The following is a 24,135-nucleotide window of genomic DNA, read 5'->3' on the forward strand; positions in this document are numbered from 1 at the left end:
GTCATGGCACACCTAATACGTCTTTCTTCTGGGTGGTCCTGTCCAGATCATGCCCAATTTCCAAGTGGTCCTGCACCTAATTGTGTTGGAACCACCTATTCGCAGTTGTAATCCCTTCAGTTAATACTCTTTTGTTATTTTATTTTTTATTTTTTGGGCATGCTCAGTAACTCCAGATAAGGATGATGTCATATTGGGAAGCAGCCCAGGACAGAGCACCAGTGTTGCCAACCTACCAGATAGAAATTTATTGACACCACACTCAAAATGTACTGGCACAGCCAAGTTTTTACTGGCATTTCCAAGAGTTACAAAATTACAGTTGTAAGTGCAAATTGCAGCAATGTCGAAGAATACGTATCAGCCTAAACTGAGGAAAATGTTTTTGTTTTTTTTATATATTTTTGGGGGATATTTATTATAGCAAAAAGTAAAAAATATTCATTTTTTTTTTTCAAAATTGTCACTCTATTTTTGTTTATAGTGCAAAAAATAAAAAACGCAGAGGTGATCAAATACCACCAAAAGAAATCTCTATTTGTGGCAAAAAAAGGCGCCAATTTTGTTTGGGAGTCACGTCGCACGACCGCGCAATTGTCAGTTAAATCGACGCAGTGCCGAATCGCAAAAAGGGGCCCGGTCATTGGGCAGCAATATGGTCCGGGGCTGAAGTGGTTAATGTGTACAATCTCTTATCAAAGTGGATTTAATAATAATAAAGGGACCACCACTGATGTGGTAGAGGGTGGGATGTGCTGAAACTGGGTAAAGCACATAATCAGGCAGTGATTGGAAGTATCCATTAATAGTGGTTTGCAATGCTGTATTCACAGGATCATGGTAGCCCTGGTGAATTCTGGGAGCAGGAGCTGCAAAGTCTTCATTTTGTGATTGAAATGAAAAGTGAGCGGATCAAGGACCAAGAGAAAAGACTCCAGGCCCAGCAAACTACAGTAAGGTTCAGGATGTATGGTATAAAAGCTGATAATGGTGGCCATTTTGGAATTGTTTCAGATTTAAACATTTTTTGTTTTATTAAGTTGCTGCAGTAGCGCCGCAATTTTCCATAAAAACTGATCATTTTAAAGGTTCTGTCCATTCTAAACTGTCAATGTTCAAATTACCCACTGGCTTTGCAAATAAATCAGGGTTTATGGCAAAAAGATCGACCCTTCTCTATAGTTGAGTCTCAAAGACCGACACCCCAACCTGTAAAAACGAATTTCAGGGAGGTGGCAAACTCATTTTAGGGAGGTAGGCATGGCTTAAACAATGCTACATATATTGAGCATAGCTTAAATGGGGTGTCATTTAATAGAGTCTGAGATGACTTGCATAGTGCAGAATGTAGTAATGTTAAATAGGGAATGTACAGCCGTGGGTAGTATGTGCAGGAGAGTTGTGCAGAGTGTATGTAGGTGAGTATAATATGCATGTAAGGAGTGTAAAGCTGTGAGTAGTATGTTCAAGACGGTGTCAGTAGTTCTTTATTTTTAATATTTAAAAAATATGGCCCGGATTCACATACATCGGCGCATATTTATGCCGCCGTAGCGTATCTTCTTTACGCTACGCCGACGCAGCGCAGAGAGGCAAGCCCCGAACTCACAAAGCACTTGCCACCAAATTTGTGCTGGGTTTCTTAGACGTAAGTCCTCGGAAGTGGGCGTGAGCCATGCAAATGAGGCGTGACCCCATGCAAATGATGGGCCGAGCGCCATAAAGATAAGAATAACGAACGGCGCATGCGCCGTCCCGTGGATGCATCCCAGTGCGCATTCTCAGAATCACGTCGGAACTACTCCCTAAGATACGACGGATCACTGCCTACGACGTTAACGTAACCTACGCCTAGTCATATTCACGTACAACGTAAACAACATAAGATATGACGGCTTGTGTTCCCTGGTCCATACCTTTGCATTGGTTGCGTCTCATCTATGGGGGAATAACTTTACGCCGGACATACGACTTGCGCAAACGCGTATATTATGCGCCGGGCGCAAATACGTTCGTGAATCGACGTATCTCCCTCATTTCCATATTTGAATAGGAAATCAATGGGAGCGCCACCTACGTCCAGCGTAAATATGCGCCCACTATACGCCAGCGTAGGAAAGTTACGTCGGTCGGATGAAGCCTATTTTCAGGCGTATCTTGGTTTCAGAGTCCGGCACATAGATACGACGGCGCATATTTACACTTAGGCGGCGTATCTCGAGATACGTCGGCGTAAGTGCTTTGTGAATCCGGGCATAATATCTATCTATCTATCTATCTATCTATCTATCTATCTATCTATCTATCTATCTATATCTATATATATATATATATATATATATATATATTTTTGTTTTTCACAATGATTGTGGGTAGTAGAGCAGTGTGTCAGTAGTTTTTTTGTTTTTTATTATTTTCTCAATTTTTTACCATTTTGTTGTTTATTATTTTCTTTTAAATATATTTTTTTTTTTACAGTGCTTCTGGGGAAGGGGTGGGGAATATGTGGTGGTGATGGTGTTAGTAGGGCAGTGGATGGTGTCTGTATTCCCTTTTTTTTCACAATGCTTTTCGGGGGAGAGGGGTTGGAGCAGTGGACAGTGTTGGTAGGGCAGGGGGTGGTGTCGGTAGTTTATTTTATTTTTATAATATTTATCATTATTTATTTTTTTTATCAGCCCTATTGGTGGGCTTTGGTGAGATATCAGGGGTCTAAACAGACCCCTGATATCTCCCCTTTGAGACAGAGAAAGAGGCTGAGCACACAGATTCCCCAGTCTTTTTCTCAGCATTGAAGATAAATCAACAGGAGACAGCGGCTCGTGTCCATTCATAACACACAGGTTACTCTGCTCAGTTTTCACAGGACATATGAGCGATCTCGCTCAATGTGTTCAATTCAGAAAAGAAAGGGGCCAGTTAATGACCTGTCCCTTCCTCTGTTCTCCATCCTGACAGATCCCCACAGCCAGTGTGAGAGGAGAGGAGAGAAGCCAGCTGTGGGGGATGAGGAGGGGGGGGGGGGGGGGGGAGGAGAGCGCGGGGGGGGGTTAAGGACAAGGAGATGAGTCGTAGAAGAATGGGGGGAGAAGAACAGGGGGGAGAAGGACACAGTGAGGGACTGGAGCAGGAGGATACAGGGAACATCGGGGATGATCAGTGCAGCAGGAGAGACAGCTGTGATCACCGATCTCCCTGTATAGCTTTTTAGCCGACAGCTGCAGGAGGGAGAGAAGGAGAAGCGGCTGTCGGCTATACAGGGGGATCGGTGTTCACAGCTGTCCCTCCTGCTGCACCAATCATCCCCAACTGTGAACCAGGGGACCATCCAGAATCCGCCCCGCAGCCGTGATATCGGGCAGCACTTGCGGGTGTCCAGAAGCCACCCCCAAAATGCAGGAGGCTCCTGCGAGGGTTTGTTTTAATATATAATTTAAAATACATGGGAACCCAGCAAAGTGATTAAAGGAGTTGTAAACGAAAAAAAAAAAATTCACCTTGATGCAATCTATGCATTAAGGTGAAAAAACATCTGAAGATGCCGCCAGAGGCCCCCCTCCCCCCCTGAGCCCCCGTTTTACTTACCTGACCCGTCGAAAGTCCCGCGCTCGGTCCGGAGATCCTCTTCGCCGCTCGATTGAGGGCAGCGCAGCCATTGACTGGCGCTGCTTTCAATCGCATCCAGTGACGTGGCGCGGGGCCGAGTGATACAGTGAGCGGCTATGGCCGCTCGCTGTATCACGGGGGCGCGCCCGCAAGGACTCACCACCATGTGAGCTCTCTCGCATAAATGTGGTGAGTTCTTGCGGGGAAGACTAGAGACAGCCGCCGAGGGACCCCCAAAGATGTGGATTGGGGCCACTCTGTGCAAAACGAACTGCACAGTGGAGGTAAGTATAACATGTTTGTTATTTTAAAGGGAAAAAAAATTCCTATAGTGAGCCTTTAAGACCTTTTCCTGTTGGCTGTGACAGATGGGTAGAGCTGTGAACTCCGGGGCAGAGAATTTACAAGTAGAGATTTAGGGTCCATTCACACCAGAACATGGTGCAGGAAACCCACACTCCACTGTGTGTGCGATTTGCTGCGGGTGTCAATATAATCCTTTCACCCAAACGCAGAACACAAACAGTGTGTTTAACTGTACCGGATCGCATGGTACTACAGTATCATGCGATATAGTTGAAGTGCGTTCTTAAAAGTAGTGCATGCACTACTTTGGTGGGATCCAAATGAATGGGCTGAAAATCGCATCACACAGGAATGCAGAGCGCGTTCTGTGCGATTCTAGTAAGAACCGACACTTAGATATATTGTGACAGTGGGTGAATTAAAACTATACCATCTATTGGTAATGGAATGACTGCCCTTTTCAATTATTCCTGAGATCGTGCTGGGACAAGGTCCTCAGGCACCCAATGTGAGGATGCCAATTGTGCCCAACCTTCCAAGATCTTTGTGCATTAAAAAACTCAAACACAAATTGATAACGTTTATATAAAATGGTAAAAAGAAAAAGTAAGGGAAGGGAATAAAAGCGGTTGATAAAAATATTTTGGGTTAGCTAAAATTCAAATATTAGGGTGAAAAACACTAAATGGGGTTCATTTGCCAATTTTGTTCTGCAATATGTCTATTTAAGGTACTAGAATTTTTTGTTCCTGGTACACAACATTTTCTTAATTTAGTACTACAAACAATAATGAAAACAAATTTAAAAAGTGTGTATACAAACAACTGAAGAAAAAAATATCAAAAAAAGTAATATAAAGATAATGCTATGGAATAAAAAAAGATAATTGAGTTGAGTTGAGTTGATAAAATCGAATTGGGGTTCACTATAGGTTAAAGAGGTGCTACAGTAATTTCTAAAAAAAAAAGTAGAAGTTCACCCTAAAACTAAAATCTGTTAAACTACAGGCATCCACAATCTAAGACTAACCTATCTAGCCCTGTAAAGAAGAAATTGCTACACATACCTTTTCTAAAGCCGCTCTGGTCCAGTCTCCAGTGGCGGAAGCTCTGTGCAGGAGACGGCCAACAACGGCTGGGAAATGCCTGGGAAGGTATGTCACCCATAGAGTTACTATGGGGCTTCCATTACCTGCTGTCTTTTCTGCACCCGCCTACAATGGATATCGGCCGCTGACAGCTCAGCGTGGGACTGGACCAGAGCGGCTTCAGAAAAGGTATGTATAGCGATTTCTTCTTTACAGGGTTAGATAGGTTAGTCTTGGATTGTGGATGCAAGTAGATTTAGTTTTAGAATGAACTTATACTTTAAGTCAGCGGCTACAAATATTGTATCCGCTGACTTTTAATAAACACACAGTTGCACTTACTAGTCCAGAGATCCAGCACTGTCTTCACCCAAGCCGGTTCTATGTCAGTCTTTGGGTCCTCTGTGCTGCCATCTTGCTTATGGGAAGTAGGCTATGGATTCAAAGCAGCACCTGCTAAGCTTTGTGAAAGAACCTGCAGCCTCCTGGGACCTGTGATATGTCCCAGGAGGTTGCAGGCAGGTAGGGAGGGGGTATGAACTTCCATTTCGATCTCCTAGGGCAGTGGTGGTGAACTTTGGCACCCCAAATGTTTTGGAACTACATTTCCCATAATGTTCATGCACTCTGCAGTGTAGTTGAGCATCATGGGAAATGTAGTTCCAAAACATCTGGGGTGCTAAGGTTTGCCATCACTGTCCTAGAGGGATCCATGCGGAGGTGGGAGTGGGTACCTGTCAAAACTAGGTACCCACGCCCAATTTTTTTTTTTACAAAAGTGGTAGACTGAAGTTCTGCTTTTAACCACTTCCAGACCTGCGCACGACGATGTACGTCCTATTTTTAAAGATGGATATCTCGGTAACGGCAGCAGCTGCTGTCACAACCGAGGTATCCATTTTTAGTGTGCGCGGTCTGGAATCCGATAATGGCGGTCTCCGCGGCGGATTCACTGCGAGATCGCCGTTATCGGTGGCGGGAGAGGGGCCCCCCCCCTCCCGCCGCTCTCCCGCGCCCTCCGCCGCTTACCGGAGCCGTCGGTAGCGGCGGAGGCGATCGGATGCTGTCGGCTGGTGAGCGGGGACGAGACTGAAGGAAAAATCTCCTTCGCCCGTCCCCATAGCTCGGCTGGGCGGAAGTGACGTCAAAACGTCAGTCCCGCCCAGCCTCTTAAAGAGACAAATTTTTTTTTTGGTCATTTGAAAAAATGACTTTTTTTTTTTTTGCATTTAAGCCCAAATATGAGATCTGATGTCTTTTTGACCCCAGATCTCATATTTAAGAGGACCTGTCATGCTTTTTTCTATTACAAGGGATGTTTACATTCCTTGTAATAGGAATAAAAGTGATCAAATTTTTTTTTTTTTTTCAGTGTAAAAAATAATAAAATAAATAAGAAAACAAAAAAAAACATTTTTTTAAAGCGCCCCGTCCCGACGAGCTCGCGCGCAGAAGCAAACGCATACGCGAGTAGCGCCCGCATATGAAAACGGTGTTCAAATCACACAAGTGAGGTATTGCCGCGATCGTTAGAGCGAGAGCAATAATTATAGCCCTAGAGCTACTCTGTAGCTCAAAAAATGCAATCTCTAGAATTTTTTAAACATCGCCTATCGAGATTTTTAAGGGTAAAAGTTTGACGCCATGCCACGAGCGGGCGCAATTTTTAAGCGTGACATGTTGGGCATCATTTTACTCGGCGTAACATTATCTTTCAAAATATATAAAAAAATTGGGCCAAATTTATTGTTGTCTTATTTTTTAATTAAAAAAAGTGAATTTTTTCCAAAAAAAGTGCGCTTGTGAGACCGGAAATACGGTGTGACAAAAAGTATTGGAATGACCACTATTTTATTCTCTAGGGTGTTAGAAAAAAATATATATATAATGTTTGGGGGTTTTAAGTAATTTTCTAGCAGAAAAAACTGTTTTAGTCTTGCAAACCCCGAATCTGAAAAACACCTAAGGTCTGGAAGTGGTTAATAAAGGGCTAAACTGTTTAAAAAAAAAAAATCTTTTGTATTATTTTTTTTATGTTTCCACATAAAAGTAACTTTTGCATGAAAGCTACAATACTATAAAATAAATGCAGAGCAGGACCCGAGTTGTCATACTGATAGCTCAGTCCCGCAGATTACACAGAGTAAACACGGCTCACCTTGTGTAATCATGAGAGGTCCATGACAGCACAGAGCTCCTGACACACAACAGAAGGCCTGTTACCCATGTGCTGCTGGTTACAAAAGGAGAGCTACGATCTCTGTTATGCAGGACTGCGCTATTAGACTGACAGCTCAGTGCTGCAAAGTGCAGCAGCCTACTAGGGTGATACAGAGGCAGGAGAAGCTCCTACCCCAGCTGTGACCCCCCTGCAGCATGGGTCTAGGAAAGGGATGTCGGCACTCGGGATGACATCCAAAATGGTATTTCTTTATTAAAGCGGAGTTCCGCCCAAAAGTGGAACTTCCGCTTTAAGCACTCTTCGCCCCCTTACATGCCACATTTGGCATGTCATTTTTTTTGGGGTGGGGGGGGCTTCCTGTCCCACTTCCTCATTTCGCCTGGGGACCACCTAGGCGACTCCTCCTCTCGCCTTAGGCAACCACTCCCTTTAGGCGATCTCCTGGGACATGTGACAGGTCCCAGGAGATCGCCTGTCCACTCATAGAGCGCAGCGTGACTCGCTCAGTGAGCGTCCGGCCGTGAAGCCTAAAGCTGTTACGGCCAGGTGGCTACAATATGAATGTTGGCGCCAACGGAGAGGGGGGGGGGGGAGAGGAGTGGACCGTGGAGCAGGTAAGTGTCGGTTTATTAAAAGTCAGTAGCTACACTTTTTGTAGCTTCTGACTTTTAATAAACATAAAAAGGCTGGCACTCCGCTTTAAGTACATGTAAAAAGCTGTAAAGCGGCCTACGCATTTCGGATGTTGGTCCTTAGGCATGGCAGCCATGGTACGTTGGAGGTGTCAGCAGCCTCAAGGTCTGAGCACCGGTCGGAGCTTTTATGTAGGAAGGTTGTAGTGCCTATACACCTGTTTTCCTTGTAGCATGGCTCTGCCTGTAATTGATATCATATAGTACATTGTGCTTTCAGCTTTCCACCATATTTCTTTTGCACTGAATGCAATGCAGGTCAGAAAATAACTTGTCTGCCTTCAGAAGTAGACTCAATGCTATATTTGTACATTTGGCACTGAGTCACATAGCTGGGTTGGATCCGTAGGCAAGTGGTGCTGAAAATTGGTCACCTTAGAGATTTAGCACTGTACTATGGTTGAGCAGCATGTGAGGACCAGATCTGGATAAAGTCAGGTAAGTATTAGAGATGGGTATTGGCAGATTAGCTTAGATGAGGGGAGGTTCAAAATACCTAAGCCTTATAATAAAGCTTAGATTTACTTCAATAGGAATGTTTTGCAACACAGGCAATGCACAGGCTTAGCGGTCATAGGCCATAGCATTAGCCAAGCTTTTTCATATTGGCCATTTACAAAAATTAAGTAACGGGCATTAGTATTTTTGCTTGTATAATTTTTATTTGTAGCAACTCCACCCCATATATTTAATTTGTTTTTATTTTTTGCTACTTTTTAACTTTCTGCTTTGCATGAGGAAGGTTGCTGGCGAAATGTGGCGAGATTTGTAGTTCCACGGTATCTGGCAGGCTAAAGCTTACCTTGGTTTCATATCATTGTTTTTTCTGAATGTCTATACTGATGTATGGCTTTTATCGCTGTGGATTTTACTTTTACTGATGATGATGATGGTTTTGTTCTGTTTTTATGGTAGATGGACAGGAATGTTATACTGGAGGAGAAAGTACAGAGTCTGCAACAGGAGATTGAAGCCTTACGAGCCCAGGCCCAGAACCAGACAGCAATGACGATGTAAGCTACACACTAGTCATTAGGTGGAACTGTGTGCAGAAACACTTAATTATAAATTCATCTGTGCTTACTTGCTATTTTCCTTCAAACTCCTGCAAGGTCCCACAAATACCTGTTGATCCTGCCGGTGAAGTCCACTTAAGCTTCCTGTGATGGTGTGGTAACAGTGCTGCACTGCTCCCGAATTCAGAGCAGTTGCCACTCTCATGTAGGCTGTGTCTGCTTGTACTACAGTGGGATGAATGAATGTTGCGGGGGACATGACAATCAGTGATGTCGCTGTTAATTCACAAGCCTGTCAAAAATCCCCTGGCAACACCTAGTTCTGCCCACTGCTTTTTGGACTGACAGCACTGCCCTCTGAGATCTGCAGTGTCTGGGAGGGCAAAGTATGATACACAAATAAAGAAGGGTATTTTTTACACGATCTGATTTTTTGCGGACAAAGCACAGGACTTTTGTCCGAAGGGCACTGGCAATGAACTTGTCTTGCATACAAACGGCAAAGAATTGTCAGCCAACAAACATGAAACTACATGTTTTTTCAGCTCTTTAGAGCTACCCTTTGGGCAACTTCCGCTAATGTTGTGTTATGGTGAGCATTGCTTCCGAGCATGCGTGTTTGTGGAAAGATAACCGCTCTGCTGGCAGGATCAACAAATAATAAAAATGATTCACAGAAACAAAATCCACTGTGTTAATGTAGTGACAGACTGCATCATTCGTGCAATTGTTTTGTTTTACCCATTGTTCTACTTTACATTTGCTGATGGATGATTGAATAATGCCCATACCCTTGGAATAACTACAGTAGTAGAATTGCCTTTATGATTGTATTGTTTTGGTCATTTTACTTCCACTTTTAAAATGGGACTATTATGCTTTACTAAAACAAACAAAAAAAAGCTTGTTAAAGTGGAGTTCCACCCATAAATATAACATTACATCAGTAGTTTTAAAAAAATGTCATTAGTCCTTTAAGAATTTTTTTTTTTTTTTTTAGATGCCTTCAAAGTGTTGTTGCTAGGCAGAATAGTTAATCTTCCCACTTCCTGCACCTAGGTGCTTAAGCTTCCTAACCTACACCGCACAGACTCCTGGGAATGTAGTGGGTGTAACTTTCCAGGAGTCTGTGCACTCCCCAGTCTCGAAGAATCATGTGACTTGGACAGTACAGGTGCTAAAACCTGATCTGAAACCTATTACACTGCTTGTGCAGCACTGAGCATGTGCGAGATCTGCAAGGCTGAAATCCAGGAAGTCATACAGTCTGGCTTCATGATGCCCACACTTAAGATGGCCCAGTCAATTTCTATTTTATAAAGTGTCTAAATGCTGTAACAACCTAACAAAACGGACCTTAGTGTACAGACTAACGTTACTAGAATACATTAAGCTTGTGTATTACAGGGGTATTTATATTTAAATATGAAATTGTGGCCGGAACTCCGCTTTAACCCCTATACAACCACGAACACACACATATGTGCAACGGCAAAAGGGTGGACTTTAATACCCACATGTTGCACCTATGCGTCACTGGGCAACTGATGTTTATGTGATGGGAGCGTGCTCACTATGCTCTCTTAGCACAAAGACCAATCGGTCAAAGAAAGCTCTTGGTCCATGGTAAAGATTGGTAGCTGGCAGGACTAACTACCAATCATGTGACCACAGTGACAGTAGTCACATGATTGCCGATCCTTCCGGGGCCCCCTTTCCGGAGTTTCTCACTGTTTAAAGAGACGTCAGGGCAGGTGGGAAGGGGTTAAGGCTCTGTTCACACTAGTTGGACACAAAGTCGCATTGGGAAGTCGCAGCCTATTGATTTCAATAGCGCCTGGTTCAAATCTACACAACTTTGAAAAGGTTCCTGCACTACTTTGATGCGACTTGAGTGCCAGAGAGCGTAAAGCTTTTAGATCAAAGTTGCACTTTTTTTTTGTGTGTAGCATTCCCTACATACTCGTGTATGCATCATTGTTTCATTCTCTGCTTCCGATTTATTGCAGCCGTTTGACAGAGGAGCTGCTGAATGCTCAGGTGTCCCTAGAAAAGGAGAAACAGCTTCATGAACAGCTACAGCGTGACAAAGAACAGCACTTTTACCGAACAGTGAATGGGGATGGCCCGTCCCCTTTTTCTCTGCCAATAACAACACAGGACTCCATCAAAGTGACCTAGGAGAAAGAAGTCTTCAAGTCATGGACAAAGGGTCAAAATCCTTGTTTCTTGTAGAAGACCAAGGCAATACTGATCGCCTAAAACATGCAAGAAGCTTCCTCTCGTGGAAACAATTCATATTTATTTTATTGTTTTAATTATTGAAACTGTATATACATGTTTATGGTATCCATGACTGACAACAGGACATTTCCTCTATGCAAAATAGTTTTTTTAAATCTTAAATCGTATGTTCCACCAAAACATTTTTAGTTTTGATAGGGTGGGATAGGTTTCAAACCCTGGTCAGGTCGTTACTACTTTTTGGGGTCCTATTACAGAGATTACCCCTATACTTCCTGTCCTGGGGACAATGGTTTTGCCAGGGGTAGGTGAGACTAAGGGCCCTTTTACACGGGGCGGATCAGTAATGATCCGTCTCCGTGTGTCCCTAAGCTCAGCGGGGATCGCTCCGTATATCCCGGCTGAGCCGGCGGCTGACAGGGCGGTCCCTGCACACTGTGCAGGGATCGCCCTGTCTTTTCTCCGCTCTCCCCTATGGGGGGAACGGATGAACACGGACCGTGTGTTCGTGTTCATCCGATCTGCAGACGGAAGAAAAAATAGGGTTTTCTTCCGCCGGCAAAATCGAATCTTTGCGGAGGCGGGTGATTACGGGTGTCCGCTGACACCTGCAATCACATAGGGACCAATGTATGTCCCTTTTTCATCCGCAAACGGATGGATGAAAAAGCGGACATACGGTCCGCACATGTGAAAGGGGCCTTACCAGCTTTTTATTGTAGGATCCCAGTCATTGATTTGCCATCCATCTGGTAAAACTGGAAGACCCCTTTCACATTGAGGCATTTTTAATGTGGTACAGCGCTAAAAATAGCGCTGCTATACCGCATGAAAAAAATCATGCCCTGCAGGCTTCAATGTGAAAGCCCGAAGGCTTTCACACTGAAGAGGTGCGGTAGCAGGACCGCTCCAAAAGTCCTGCTAGCCGCATCTTTGGAGCAGTATAGGAGCGGGGTGTTTACCGCTCCTATACCGCGCCTTCCCATTGAAATCAATAGGAAACCACGGTAATACCGCCCGCAATGCGGCTATACCGTCACCGCACCTCCGCTGCCCAATGTGAAAGCAGCCTTATCTCCAGGACAGAAAGGGACTTCTCTCTAAGGCCTCATTCCCACGAGGTGGATCCATCAGCAGCGTCTGCCATCTCAGCGGGAGATCTCTCCGTTGATCTCCGCTGAGCCGGTGTTCTGCCGAATAAGTTCCGCCCGGCGGATAAGGACCCCTTTGTACTGCGCAGGCGTGGCGCAGAGTCTCCGAAAATAGCCGAACATGTAGAGCTGAGAGGCAGCTCTACACATCGCATGCGCATTGACTATCACATATGCCGCACGCTCCAGATGCTAGTGCTACTCTGCAAGGGGCGGGGGTGATTTTAACAATAAAGTACATGTCTTAGCGGGGTTTGTTGGCCATCTGAGTTAAATATGCAAATCCGCCCATCAACAATGCAATTGCAAAACCCGCGCATTAACACGCCCCGCTAAGATGTGTACTTTATTGTTAAAATCACCCCCTGCTGCTTCTCAGCTCTACATGTTTGGCTATTTTCGGAGGCTCGGTTGAGGGTCGTACTGTGCAGCGCCGCGCCTGTGCAGTAAAGGGGGGTCCTAATCTGCCAGGGGACAATTTTTCGTCACGACACCGGCAGATGACAGGTCCCTCTCAGTTCACTGCTTGTCTATGGAGAGATCAGACGAAAACGGACAGCATGTCAGTTTTCATCAGATCTCACCCAAACTGATCCGCCATGGACGGATGGCAATGTATCGTCATACGTCTGATTTTTTTCGGATGTCAGCGAACATGATCTCAGCTGACATCCGACGCCCCATAGACTTGTATGGAGCGCCAGTTTAGGTCCGCCAAAAAAACGAACAGGCTGAACGGGGTCCACCCGTGTGAAAAGGGCCTTACAGAGCCCTGATCTTTTGGGAAAACACGACAGCAATTCTAAACCAACTCCCTCCACCAACATTTAAGAAAAAAATAATTTCTTTGGGCATAAGAGGGTTGATTTACCAAAACTGGAGATTGTAAAATCTGGTGCAGCATGGTGCATGTTAGCCAATCTGCTTCTAACTTCAGCTTGTTCAATTAAGCTCTGACAATAGAACTGCACTAGATTTTGCACTCTCTAGTTATAGTAAATCAACCTCACTTTCCAGCCAACAATGAACATTTGAATTGGACTCCTGCAGGTTTGCTCTCCATCTAGGTTGGCCACATCAAGATCCCCACCTTTCCTGAAATTTAAGTTGTAACTGAAATCCCCCCCACTTATGTAGCCCCTGACCAATGCTGGATTCTCTATATAGTATTTTGGACAGCCTAGCTAGAAGTAGGTGAGGTTTTAGCAAAACGCTAACATATGCCCATGTAGGTATTGAAGAAGAGTTTGATTAAGATTACTGGCTTATCAAATCTATTGGAGTATCTAAAAATGAGCAATCTGTTTTAGGTGGACTATCCCTTTAATTTCACTTTTCACATGGCCAGTCCTGAAAAGTCACAGATGTATATATTTTTGTACTTGCTGTAGTTTTAGCCATGCTTGTGTGTTGTGAGCACTTTGTTTTTTTTTGTAGCATTATATTTTATTTCTGTTTCTGTCAAGGGACAGCCTGTGGATTTTTATCAAAGCCCCATTCCCAGTATGCTCAAGCATGCTTGAATATATAGTTGATAGGTGGGTGTGTTTTTTATTTTTTTTCCCAACCCCCCACTGAATTGGATTCAATCTTTAATTGGTGTAATATAAGAGGTTAAACACTAGGTAATTCTCATGACCATCCATATATATTAATTTATAACTCCTTGAGGGGAATTTAAGAAAACTGCAGCCAGAATCTTGAGCAGTTGTGCTTGGCAACCAATCAGCTTCTATCTTCCATCTTTTAAAGTTTAAAGCGGAACTTTAATAATTTTTTCACATTTCCATCTATTTAAATTCTCTGCCCTTGTTGTTTTAACTTTGGTTAGTAAAATATTTTTACTTATTCCTTATACAGCCCACTTCTTGTTTCTTGTCTGGTCATTAGCCTAGGCTTATGACATCATGCACAGCTCTCTCGTGAGGGTTTTCCAGGAAGGGTGGGGGTATAAGGAGTCATAAGAGGGCCAACGAGAGCTGCAGAGCCAGAGGTGTGCTTCTGTGTAAATCCAAGAAGTATACAGGCAGCAGCTTCAGCTGCCCACAGTTAAAATGGATTCAGCCAGATTTCTACAGCATATTTGGCAGTGTATATATAAAATAATATGCAAAGTGGTTGGAGGAAAGCTTCAGAATGACAAAAATGTTTTTATTACGAATTATGTGAGCAGACTGCAGTCCCTCTTTAAAGTGGTTGTAAACCCTTATATAAACCCAGTGAAGTGACTGCCCTCAGGTCATACACCGAGATGAAACACAGCCACCTGCATAAGGTGTGTCTGTTTATCTGTAGTGTTGTCTTCTCTACATACGTTCAAAGTCCTGAGTTTTTAAAGCTCATGCGAATTGTGAAAAAAAAAGGGCAGAGAGCTGAGGTTACTTTGCAGAGCTCAGTGAGGAGAACTCTGAGAGCTGATTGGAGGGAAAGGGCACACCCCCTTTACACAGCACACATGAACAGAGCAGAGGCTGTCAATCAGGTGGCCCTCCTTTGTCACATTTTTTTCTCTTGGTATCAGGAAAATTCGTCAGATGTAAATCATGCTGATAGCAGAGGAATGAAGCAGCAGACAGAAATTACACTTGGTGCTCTTAATTGAGATAAGTACACACTATAGAGGGATATGCTTTGTTTATATTTCATGTCTGAGGTTTACAACCAATAACTGAACAAACTGAAGATAGAAGCTGATTGGTTGCCATGCACAACTGCTCCAGTTTTGATAAATTCCCTTTCTTCTTTAGATCTGTGTGAATCAAGTTGAATCACTTATATCAGCTCGCCATAAACCAATAATGCTTGCTTCCAGTGGAATTGTCTAAGGGCTCATTCACACTAGCGTTTGGGGGAGGCGGTAAAATCCTGGTCTGAGCTGCACTTTAGCTGCAGAGGCAGCAGCCAAGGTTGTACGCATTCTGTCTCTGAGATGCTTTCCTTCATGTCCGTAGCAGGAATTTTGCCCCCTGTTGCTTTCAGAAGGCAAAGCACCCACGGAACATGACCTATTCAACTGCATGGGGCTGCTCTAGAAGCACCCCACAACTGCATGCAATGCTCACTGTTGCGAAGCGCAAGTTTCAACAATCAAAGTGTTAAAAGCTGGAGGTAATGCAATCTCTCCTCACCATCTGTCAAATGCTTTCTGTAGAGACCAAAGTTTTTGTGAAAGGAGCCCTAACTGTAAAAACGTTGTCACGTTTTGACTGTATATGAAGTCATAGGTAATCTTAATATTCCAGTGGTCCATGTATGCAAACATTAATTTGCTTTACTTTTGCACACTGGAGCAATCTGTAAACCAAGAAAGTAATTATTCAAAGCATAAGCTCCCCTATCAAAAGCTTTTGATTATTTGGTACAATCAGGACAGTCAAGCAAGTGTGCAAATATGGATGTACAGTAGGAGGTCAGAGGTGGTCCTGACATTTCAGGTTTCCTACACAGAACTTTTCATTGGGACTAGTATCAGTGGCGGCTGGTGCTCACTATTTGGGGGGGGGGGGGGGTGGCGGCAAACCGACGGCACAAGTCCTGGCCATACTCTGATCTCTTCTTCTCCTCCTCCCTCCACTGTCTGAGCCGGGGAGTGCTGGATGTGGCTGTGGGTGAGCTGTCCCTGGAGACCTCGCTCTGGGGCCATTGCATCTCTTCCCGACCAAACAGGAAGTGGGTCCTGAGACCCCTGGCCAATCGGGTCTCAGGACCCACTTCCTGATTGGCCGGGAGGATAATCGGGAAGACCATAATGAATATTAATTTGCTATTGTTACACAACTGGGTGGGCTCATGGCGTAGACCTTTGCGCCCCAAGCCCACCCTTTTATGAAGCAGATTAGAGCCTCGGGTCCTGCTTAAAATAAAAATTGGAATTCATGCATCCAGCACCCTGCATGTAGATTAGGGGCCAGGTACATGGATTAACGACGCGATTCCCCTGTGCTTCCTATGAACTGGCCACCACTGACTAGTTTTAAAAGAGGCATCCCTGATTACACTTTAAGATACAGTATGTATACTCACTAGCTCATGATCGGCTGGTAGTAAATATGCACATCTAAAAGGAGGGATTTCTTATTCCCTATAACCCTAGAAAGCTTGTCCTGACTGTCCCAATTGCCTCAGCACATGTTCTTTTCTACACGTCATTGAATACATATGCAGTATAGAAACTGTGCTGAAGCCCTTGCCACTGAATTAACCAGGACAAGTAAATTGTTTGCTTTTATCACAAAGGTGGACTTGGCCTTCAAACCCCAAATAGATATTTTTTGCTTGAATGTACTATACAAGGTAGCTGTAGATACTGTTACCAGGTAAACTGACAACACTGATATAAACTGACAAGTGTTATAGTGGAAATGTCACTTCAATCATCATACTGTCAATGCCTCTCCTTTTCAGTTAATGAATCCCAGTGCCTTATTATAGCTCTCTGGGCATACTGTACTCTGTTTTTGTTTCTATAGAAGTTCTAAAGCATATACAGCAACCCAACACCATCCTCCCATTCAGTCACATTGAGCACCCTGTACAGTATGGTTTCTGCTGGGTGCTGTAGGTGGTGTAAAACCCTGATTATAGCACTTTAAGGGCATTTTATGTCATGCCAACTCATAGCAAGCACATTATGTAATAAAGAATGTCACATTTTATGGGATATTGCACCACCACAGTGTGAAATGTTTGCTGTGCTAATGATTTGTTTAGTTGCACCATGGAAACAGCTGTCATTGGGTGATTAACTAGATGCATGAAACCATATCTAGGCATCAGGATATAAAGGAGGTGTAAATAAGAAAGATTTCCAATAATAAAAGCTGTTGTAGTATACCTAAAATGTCATTTGTTGCAGCTTACCGTTCCTTAGATGTAAAAGTCAAAGGAAACAGAGCAAACCCTTCTAATATACAAAAAAACAAAAATAAATTGGTTTGTGCCGTTCCCTTTGGTATTTGCATCCACTACACCAAGCTTCAACAGGTTTTGTACAGGAGCATCTATCTCCAGTGTTTGTCATGTGGTTCAGAATTGTAGCACTGGAATTATTTTTCTTTATTGCTTGTTCCTTAAATGTGATGGCTACATTCTTGTCCCAGTGTGACAACGTTTACTACACTGTAACTATGGAGCCCCACAGCATTCTCATCCTAGGCTATGTTTCGGATTTTCGGATTACACACACACCTCCCTGTCTTCATCTTAAAGCGGAGTTCAACCCTGAAATTTTTTCCTTGATCAATAATGACCAAACATTTGGAGTGAAATTATTTTTTTTTTTTTTTTACTTACCCAAAGTGCACTGTAATCTGCCAATTCCGGCTCCATGGCTCACCGCATTACTTCCTCCCTCGCCTGTGCTCCTGGGAAATGTGAGTCCTCATTTCCCAGGAGTCAGTGGGCAGGCGTGTGTAAAAAAATTGCGTTATTTTTCGACATAAAATTAGGCGATTTAAGGCGGATCTATCTAGGTTGCCATAACAATGGGGCGGGACCTTTCTCTGTCGCCGCCCGTTGTGATAACTTGATAAACAACCGGCGCTACAGCCACCGGAGCATCGTGCATGAGCGTGATCGAGAGGAGCATGCTGGTTACCCAGCATGCACCTCTCGATATGTTATCCAGGAGGAGGTTGTGAGTGGGCTTCATATGCCCACACTCATCATGGCAACAGCCAAAAGAGGATCAGATAAATCGTAAGTAAAAAAAGGATTACTATCCACTTGCATATACACATAGTTTGTGTATTAATGCAGTTGGAGGGGATGCCTGTTAAAAAAAAAATAAAAAAATTTCAGCGGCCGGAGCTTTCCTTTTAAATTCATGGGGTAGAGGTGTTCTGTAATTCACATAGACAGTTGGGAAAGATGATAACATTGTGTTTGAAATGTCAGTTTAGTGCACAAGAACTGCACATGAGGCAGTATGGAAGCTGCCATTGCGGATCCTCCATTCTAAAAATCCAATTTCTCTTTCGTCCATGGACGGACACAGCTTCCTTATACTCTTGACTGTAGGGTTATGTTCCGTCTATCAGGAGAGGACTACAGTCAAGAGTAGAAGAAAGCTGTGTCCGTCCATGGACTTCAGAGAAAGGGATTTTACTGTGAGTACAAAAATCCTATTTTTCCTGGTGACAACGCTAAGGCTTCATTTCCACTGGCGTTTTTACAGCCACTGTTGTTAGCCTTTTTCACAGCTTAAAAACGCCTGTCCATGTTTATTTTGTAAAAAAATAAATAAACGCTGCGGTAGCGTTTTAGCGCATTTTTGAGCATTTTTTAACGTCTGGCATTTTTACAGCTCTACTCTGGAGCTTCAGAACGCCCTGGTCCTGCGTTTTTTTTACAGCTCAAAAACGCCTATGCCATTTGCAGCTCAAAAACGCTTATGTGGGCATGATGCCATAGAATAACATGGACAGGCGTTTTTAAGCTGTAAAAAACGCTCAGAAAAGTGGCTGTAAAAACGTCAGTGGAAATGAAGCCTAATAATTGTAATATTACAACAATAATGCATAGGCGTCTGAGTCGCTAACCTGGAAATAGTATGCAGATTAAGAGCTCTGATTTCACTCTGACTTTGCTCATCTGCATGCTTGTTCTTTGGCAGTGTCTAAGAAAATACTGAAGCCAGACACCAGCAATTTGCTTTTTCAGAAGGGGATCAGCAATGGCAACTTTAAAATATCTCTTGGTATGTGTCTCTATTAAGTCTATTTTGGTTGTAGGACTTTAGCATTACTTGTAGTAAACATGGTCAACTGCTGTAAACCATATTTGTGTTTTCAATAGTAACATTTAAAGGATACTTTAGAGCGGGGATATGCAATTAGCGGACCTCCAGCTGTTGCAGAACTACAATTCCCATGAGGCATAGCAAGACTCTGACAGCCACAAGTATGACACCTAGAGTCAGAGGCATGATGGGACTTGTAGTTTTGCAACAGCTGGAGGTCCGCTAATTGCATATCCCTGCTTTAGAGGCTGTAAACTCTTGTATTGATTGAAATTGTTCTGTATACATTTCATAATGACATTTCCACTTTAGCTGATGTACTGTACAATTTCCATTTTCCAAATGCCTTTTAATAAATCAATTGTATCCTTGTGAAAACTGGTCCTTTATAAATTTACTATCCAAATATAATATGCAACCTGTATGTAACATGTTACAAGAGGTGGACTTATCCTTTTTAAGGGTCCTACATGATGACAATCACAAGCCACGGTTATGGTATATCTATTCCTATTAACGTGGACCTAAACTGAAGATTTTGCTGTTTTTTAGGGAACACCTGAACATGTAAATTTTGTCCAAGCGGTACCCTGTAATATTACATTTTTTTTTTTAAACTCCTCCTAAAAAATGGCAGAGCGTTTTCTGTGCCTTGGCACTCATGTTCTGTAGTCTCATAACCTCATGTAGCTAAGCAAGATTATCTAAAACACTCTGCTAGTCTCACCAGATTTGGTGATATCACTACTGCTCTGCTCCCAGTTCTAGGATGTACTGTACAATAAACGTTTCTCAATCTTTTTTCCAGTCATGGCACCCTTTAAAATTATGCACAATCTTTGGGCACACAGCCCTAATGCCTAGTAGACACGTTGCGAAAATCTGACAAAAAATACTGCATTCGAAGCAGTCGTACAATAATGTGAGCGTTCGCACACAGCTTTCGAGAGCCGATCATAATAATTCATGCAAAATTGTCCAAAGGGACGAGCACAAAACTTTTTCTCATGATACCAGAATGAACAATTTTCATTTAATCAGTACATTATTTGTCCGAAAACAAATAGAGTGATCAGGACCGGGCTCGAATGAAAGAATACAATACGTTGCATCACTTCCGAAGTTGTATTCTGTTGTACAAGATTTTTCGTAGCTTTAGTAACCTCTTTATTTTCAATATGAGAATGGCATGCAAAAATAAAAAAAGATGATCATTCGTCTGATATTCTCATTGTGTGTACAAAAATTAAGGGTCCAGTCACATGTTCACTCGCCCCCTCATGTTTGAGGGCATGTGGCCTGGAGGGACATGCTCGGATAAGGGCCTGGCTTTGGATATTGGTGGGAGGGGGGGGCACCACAGCTTGTTTTTTTGTTTGTTTTTTTGCATGGGGTTTCCCCTTAAAATCCATACCAATTTTGGTGTGGGGTTCACCCCTTAAGATTCATACTTGACTCAAAAGGCCTGGTATGGTCTGATCCTGTTAATTGACGTCCGACATGAAGTCACAGGGCAAAGTCAGATCGGAAGTCGTAGAACTTTTGTGTCGGATCAGTAGGTGAACATAAAGACAAACTGTGCTCTCCCCCTCCTTCCCTATTACACAAGTGTGAAAATGGTGATCAACTTCAATAATAAGTACAAGTGGTGCTTTTGGGAGTTTGACTTCTTTTTTCTCATACTTTTGTGATAGAAGAGTGGTCCCTATTCAATATACATTTCTGTATAATTTTCTTGGCATGGACAAAAAACAGTATTTTAGGAAAAATCACGACTTCAGAAATTCTAGTCTAAACTCACCCTTACTGTACATTTGGGCTAATGAGACATTACCCAATAATAATTACTTGGCTGGTTCACACCACTGTATGTTGAAATATTTGCTGTGCGTGTGATTTTACCATCTGTTGTGTATGACACAAGTGGGGGGGTGAGGGGAGGGAAGTCCTAATATGCCAGTTAGCTGATATCTTAAACTAAACATTCAGAATGCTTATTTGCCTGTGCTTGCCTAGATTTAAAGCAAACCTGTAGCTGGACAACACAAACTTGAACACGTAGAAATCAAAACGCAAAAGGCAAAAGTAAAAAAAAAAAAAGCAAAAGTTTTAAGAGCCCTTTTGCTGGATGACACCAGCAGGCCCACAAACCTTCTAAGCTCAAAGCTGTCTTCTGATTTAGACATGCCCCAATTCTAATGTAACGGTACTCCCGTAGGAGAGGAGACGCAGGATTACTTTCAGGGTCTTTGCCACAGGCTTTGATAAATGGTTTTCAAAATGTTTTACAAATATATATCTGAAAAGTGTGGCGTGCTTTTGTATTCAGCGCCCCCGAGTCAATACTTTGTACAACCACTTTTCGCTGCAATTACAGGTACAAGTCTTTTTGGGTATGTCTCTACCAGTTTTTCACATATCTAGAGAGCGAAATTCTTGCCCTTTCTTCTTTGCAAAAAAGTCTTGCCACAGATTCTCAATTGTATTTATTTCTGGACTTTGACTGGGCCAATCTAACACATGACTATGCTTTGATCTAAACCATTCCATTGTAGCTCTGACTGTATGTTTAGGGTCGTTGTCCTGCTGGAAGGCTAACCTCCGACCCAGTCTCGTCTTTTGCAGCCTCTAAAAGGTTTTCTTCTAAGATTGCCCTGTATTTGGCTCCATCCATCTTCCCATCAACTCTGAGCAGCTTCCCTGTCCCTGCTAAGCATCCCCACATATGATGCTGCCACCACCATGTTTCACAGTGGGGATGGTGTGTTCAGGGTGATGTGCAATGTTAGTTTTCCACCACAAAAAAAATGTTGGTCTCATCTGACCAGAGCACCTTTTTTCACATGTTTGCTGTGTCCCCCACATGGCTTCTCGGAAACTGCAAATTGGAATTCTTATGGCTTTCTTTCAACAATGGCTTTCTTTTTGCCACTCTTCCATAAAGGCCAGATTTGTGGAGTACACAACAAATAGTTGTCATGTGGACAAATTCTCCCACCTGAGCTGTGGATCTCTGCAGCTCCTCCAGATCTACCATGGGCCTCTTGGCTGCTTCTCTGATTAATGCTATCCTTGCCTGGCTTGTCAGTTTAGGTGGATGGCCATGTCTTGGTAGGTTTTCATTTGTGCCATACTCTTTACATTTTCGGATGATGGTTTGAACAGCGCTCTGTGAGATGCTTAAAGCTTGGGATATTTTTTTTTTAGAACCTAACCCTGCTTTAAACTTCTCCACAACCTTATTCCTGACCTGTCTGGTGTGTTCCTTGGCCTTTATGATGCGGTTTGTTTGCTAAGGTTATCTAACAAACCTCTGAGGGCTTCACAGAACAGCTGTATTTATAATGAGATTCAATTACACACAGGTGGACTCAATTTAATAATTAGGTGACTTCTGAAGGCAATCGGTTCCACTAGATTTTAGTTTGGGGGATCAACGTAAAGGGGGCTGAATACGAATACATGCCACACTTTTCAGATATTTATTTGTAAAAAAAAATGAAAACCATTTATCCTTTTCTTTCCACTTCACAATTATGTGCTATTATGTGTTGGTCTATTCTAAAATCCCAAATAAATACATTTACTTTTTTGGCAGTAACATGACAAAATGTGAAAAAATTCAAGGGGTGTGAATACTTTTTCAAGGCACTGTATTTGCTGGAAGAGATCTGCAGAACTGAGCTGCGAAGGAGGATGAAAGATGGGATAAAAAAACATGGGATTTGTTTATGATACACAGTGCTTTAGCAAATGAAATGTGATCCAGTTACAGTTTCCATGTATTTTAAGCAGCGGTTTCTGCTCCGGAGAGGATTTGAGTGATATGTCAGTGACAACGGAATGATTTGCATACTTGTAATTTGAATCATAAATCAGAAAAGCTGTAACTTCATATAGGATGTACACTTTAATACACTTACTGTATGTAACTAATACAAGGCCATGTCTTTAGGGACTGATATACTATAAGGCTGAAAAACCAGTCTTTTCAACACTGCACAAAGGATTATTTTTAATTTTGCAGTCACATGGTTGTGGTGTCCACAAAGTTCCATGAGCTCATTAGTCTACAGACTTACACCTTTGTAAAACAAGACCTGTGGTATTATCTTTGGTTTCTGGCTCTGGCCGAGACAGCAGCAGAGAGGACAGAAACTTTTGTGCTCACTGAGGTGCTCCCCTGAAGGTTCTGAGCAGTGCAGGTATAGGTGCCGTCATCCCCTGTTCGAGATTCGTCAATACTCAAGACACTTTGGGACTCTTGCAGCAACTGGCCACCTCTTCTGGTCTGGGTAGTGCTCTCTCGGACATAAGGAGGTCTACCAATCTGTAGGAGAGGGTACAACAATTTTCTTATTACTGAATGTAAAAAGTATAGTTACAAGGTTGAAAAAAGACACAAGTCCAACTATGTGTGTGATTTTATGTTAGTATTACATTGCATACCTCTGTGTGTTGTAGTTGTTCAGGTACTTATCTAATAGTTTTTTAAACTATCGATGCTCCCCGCTGAAACCACTGCCTGTGGAAGGGAATTCCACATTCTTTCCGCTCTTACAGTAAATAACCTAATTCTAATCTTAGTGAATGGCCATGTGTCTTATTAAATTCCATAAACGCAGAAAAGTTTTATCCCTATTGTGGGGTCACCAGTACAGTATTCGTACATTGAAATCATATCCCCTCTCAAGGGTCTCCTCTCCAGAGAGAATAAGTGCAGTGCTCAAAGCCTTTCCTCGTAGCTAATGTCCTCCAGGACCTTAGTTTTTTTGCGTTTCTCTGGACTCTCTCCAGTTCCAGCACATCCTTCTTGAGGACTGGTGCCCAGAACTGGACAGCATACTCCAGGTGCGGCCGGACCAGAGTCTTGTAGAGTGGGAGAATTAACGTTTTATCTCTCCAGTTAATCTCCTTTTTAATGCATGTCAATATTCTGTTTGATTTGCTTGCCATTGCTGAGCCTGTCATCTACTAGGACCCCCAGGTCCTTTTGTATTCTAGATTCTCCCAGAGGTTCTCCCCCCCAGTGAGTAGATTGCATTCATATTTTTGCCACCCAAATGCATTATTTTACATTTTCCACATTAAACCTCATTTGCCATTGCCCA

The 24,135-nt window shown here is 43.0% G+C and overlaps 2 protein-coding genes across 2 annotated transcripts in view; one reads left to right on the forward strand and one right to left on the reverse strand.

The window, feature by feature from the left end:
• The window catches only part of CCDC69 (coiled-coil domain containing 69), a 78,195-nt gene extending 66,674 nt beyond the window's left edge, over nucleotides 1-11,521 (forward strand). The window contains exons 7-9 of the mRNA XM_040345057.1: nucleotides 834-953; nucleotides 8,790-8,887; nucleotides 10,900-11,521. Of these exons, the coding sequence (XP_040200991.1) occupies nucleotides 834-953; nucleotides 8,790-8,887; nucleotides 10,900-11,071 (390 nt within the window). The 3' untranslated portion in view covers nucleotides 11,072-11,521. The remainder of the gene's footprint in view (nucleotides 1-833; nucleotides 954-8,789; nucleotides 8,888-10,899) is intronic.
• Nucleotides 11,522-22,911: 11,390 nt separating this feature from the next.
• Nucleotides 22,912-24,135, reverse strand: part of LOC120932574 (platelet-derived growth factor receptor-like protein) — a 45,551-nt gene continuing 44,327 nt past the window's right edge. Inside the window, exon 6 of the mRNA XM_040345059.1 lies at nucleotides 22,912-23,354. Coding sequence (XP_040200993.1) covers nucleotides 23,133-23,354 — 222 coding nt within the window. The 3' untranslated portion in view covers nucleotides 22,912-23,132. The remainder of the gene's footprint in view (nucleotides 23,355-24,135) is intronic.

Source organism: Rana temporaria, chromosome 3 (genome assembly GCF_905171775.1).
Source record: "Rana temporaria chromosome 3, aRanTem1.1, whole genome shotgun sequence".
NCBI lineage: Eukaryota > Metazoa > Chordata > Amphibia > Anura > Ranidae > Rana > Rana temporaria.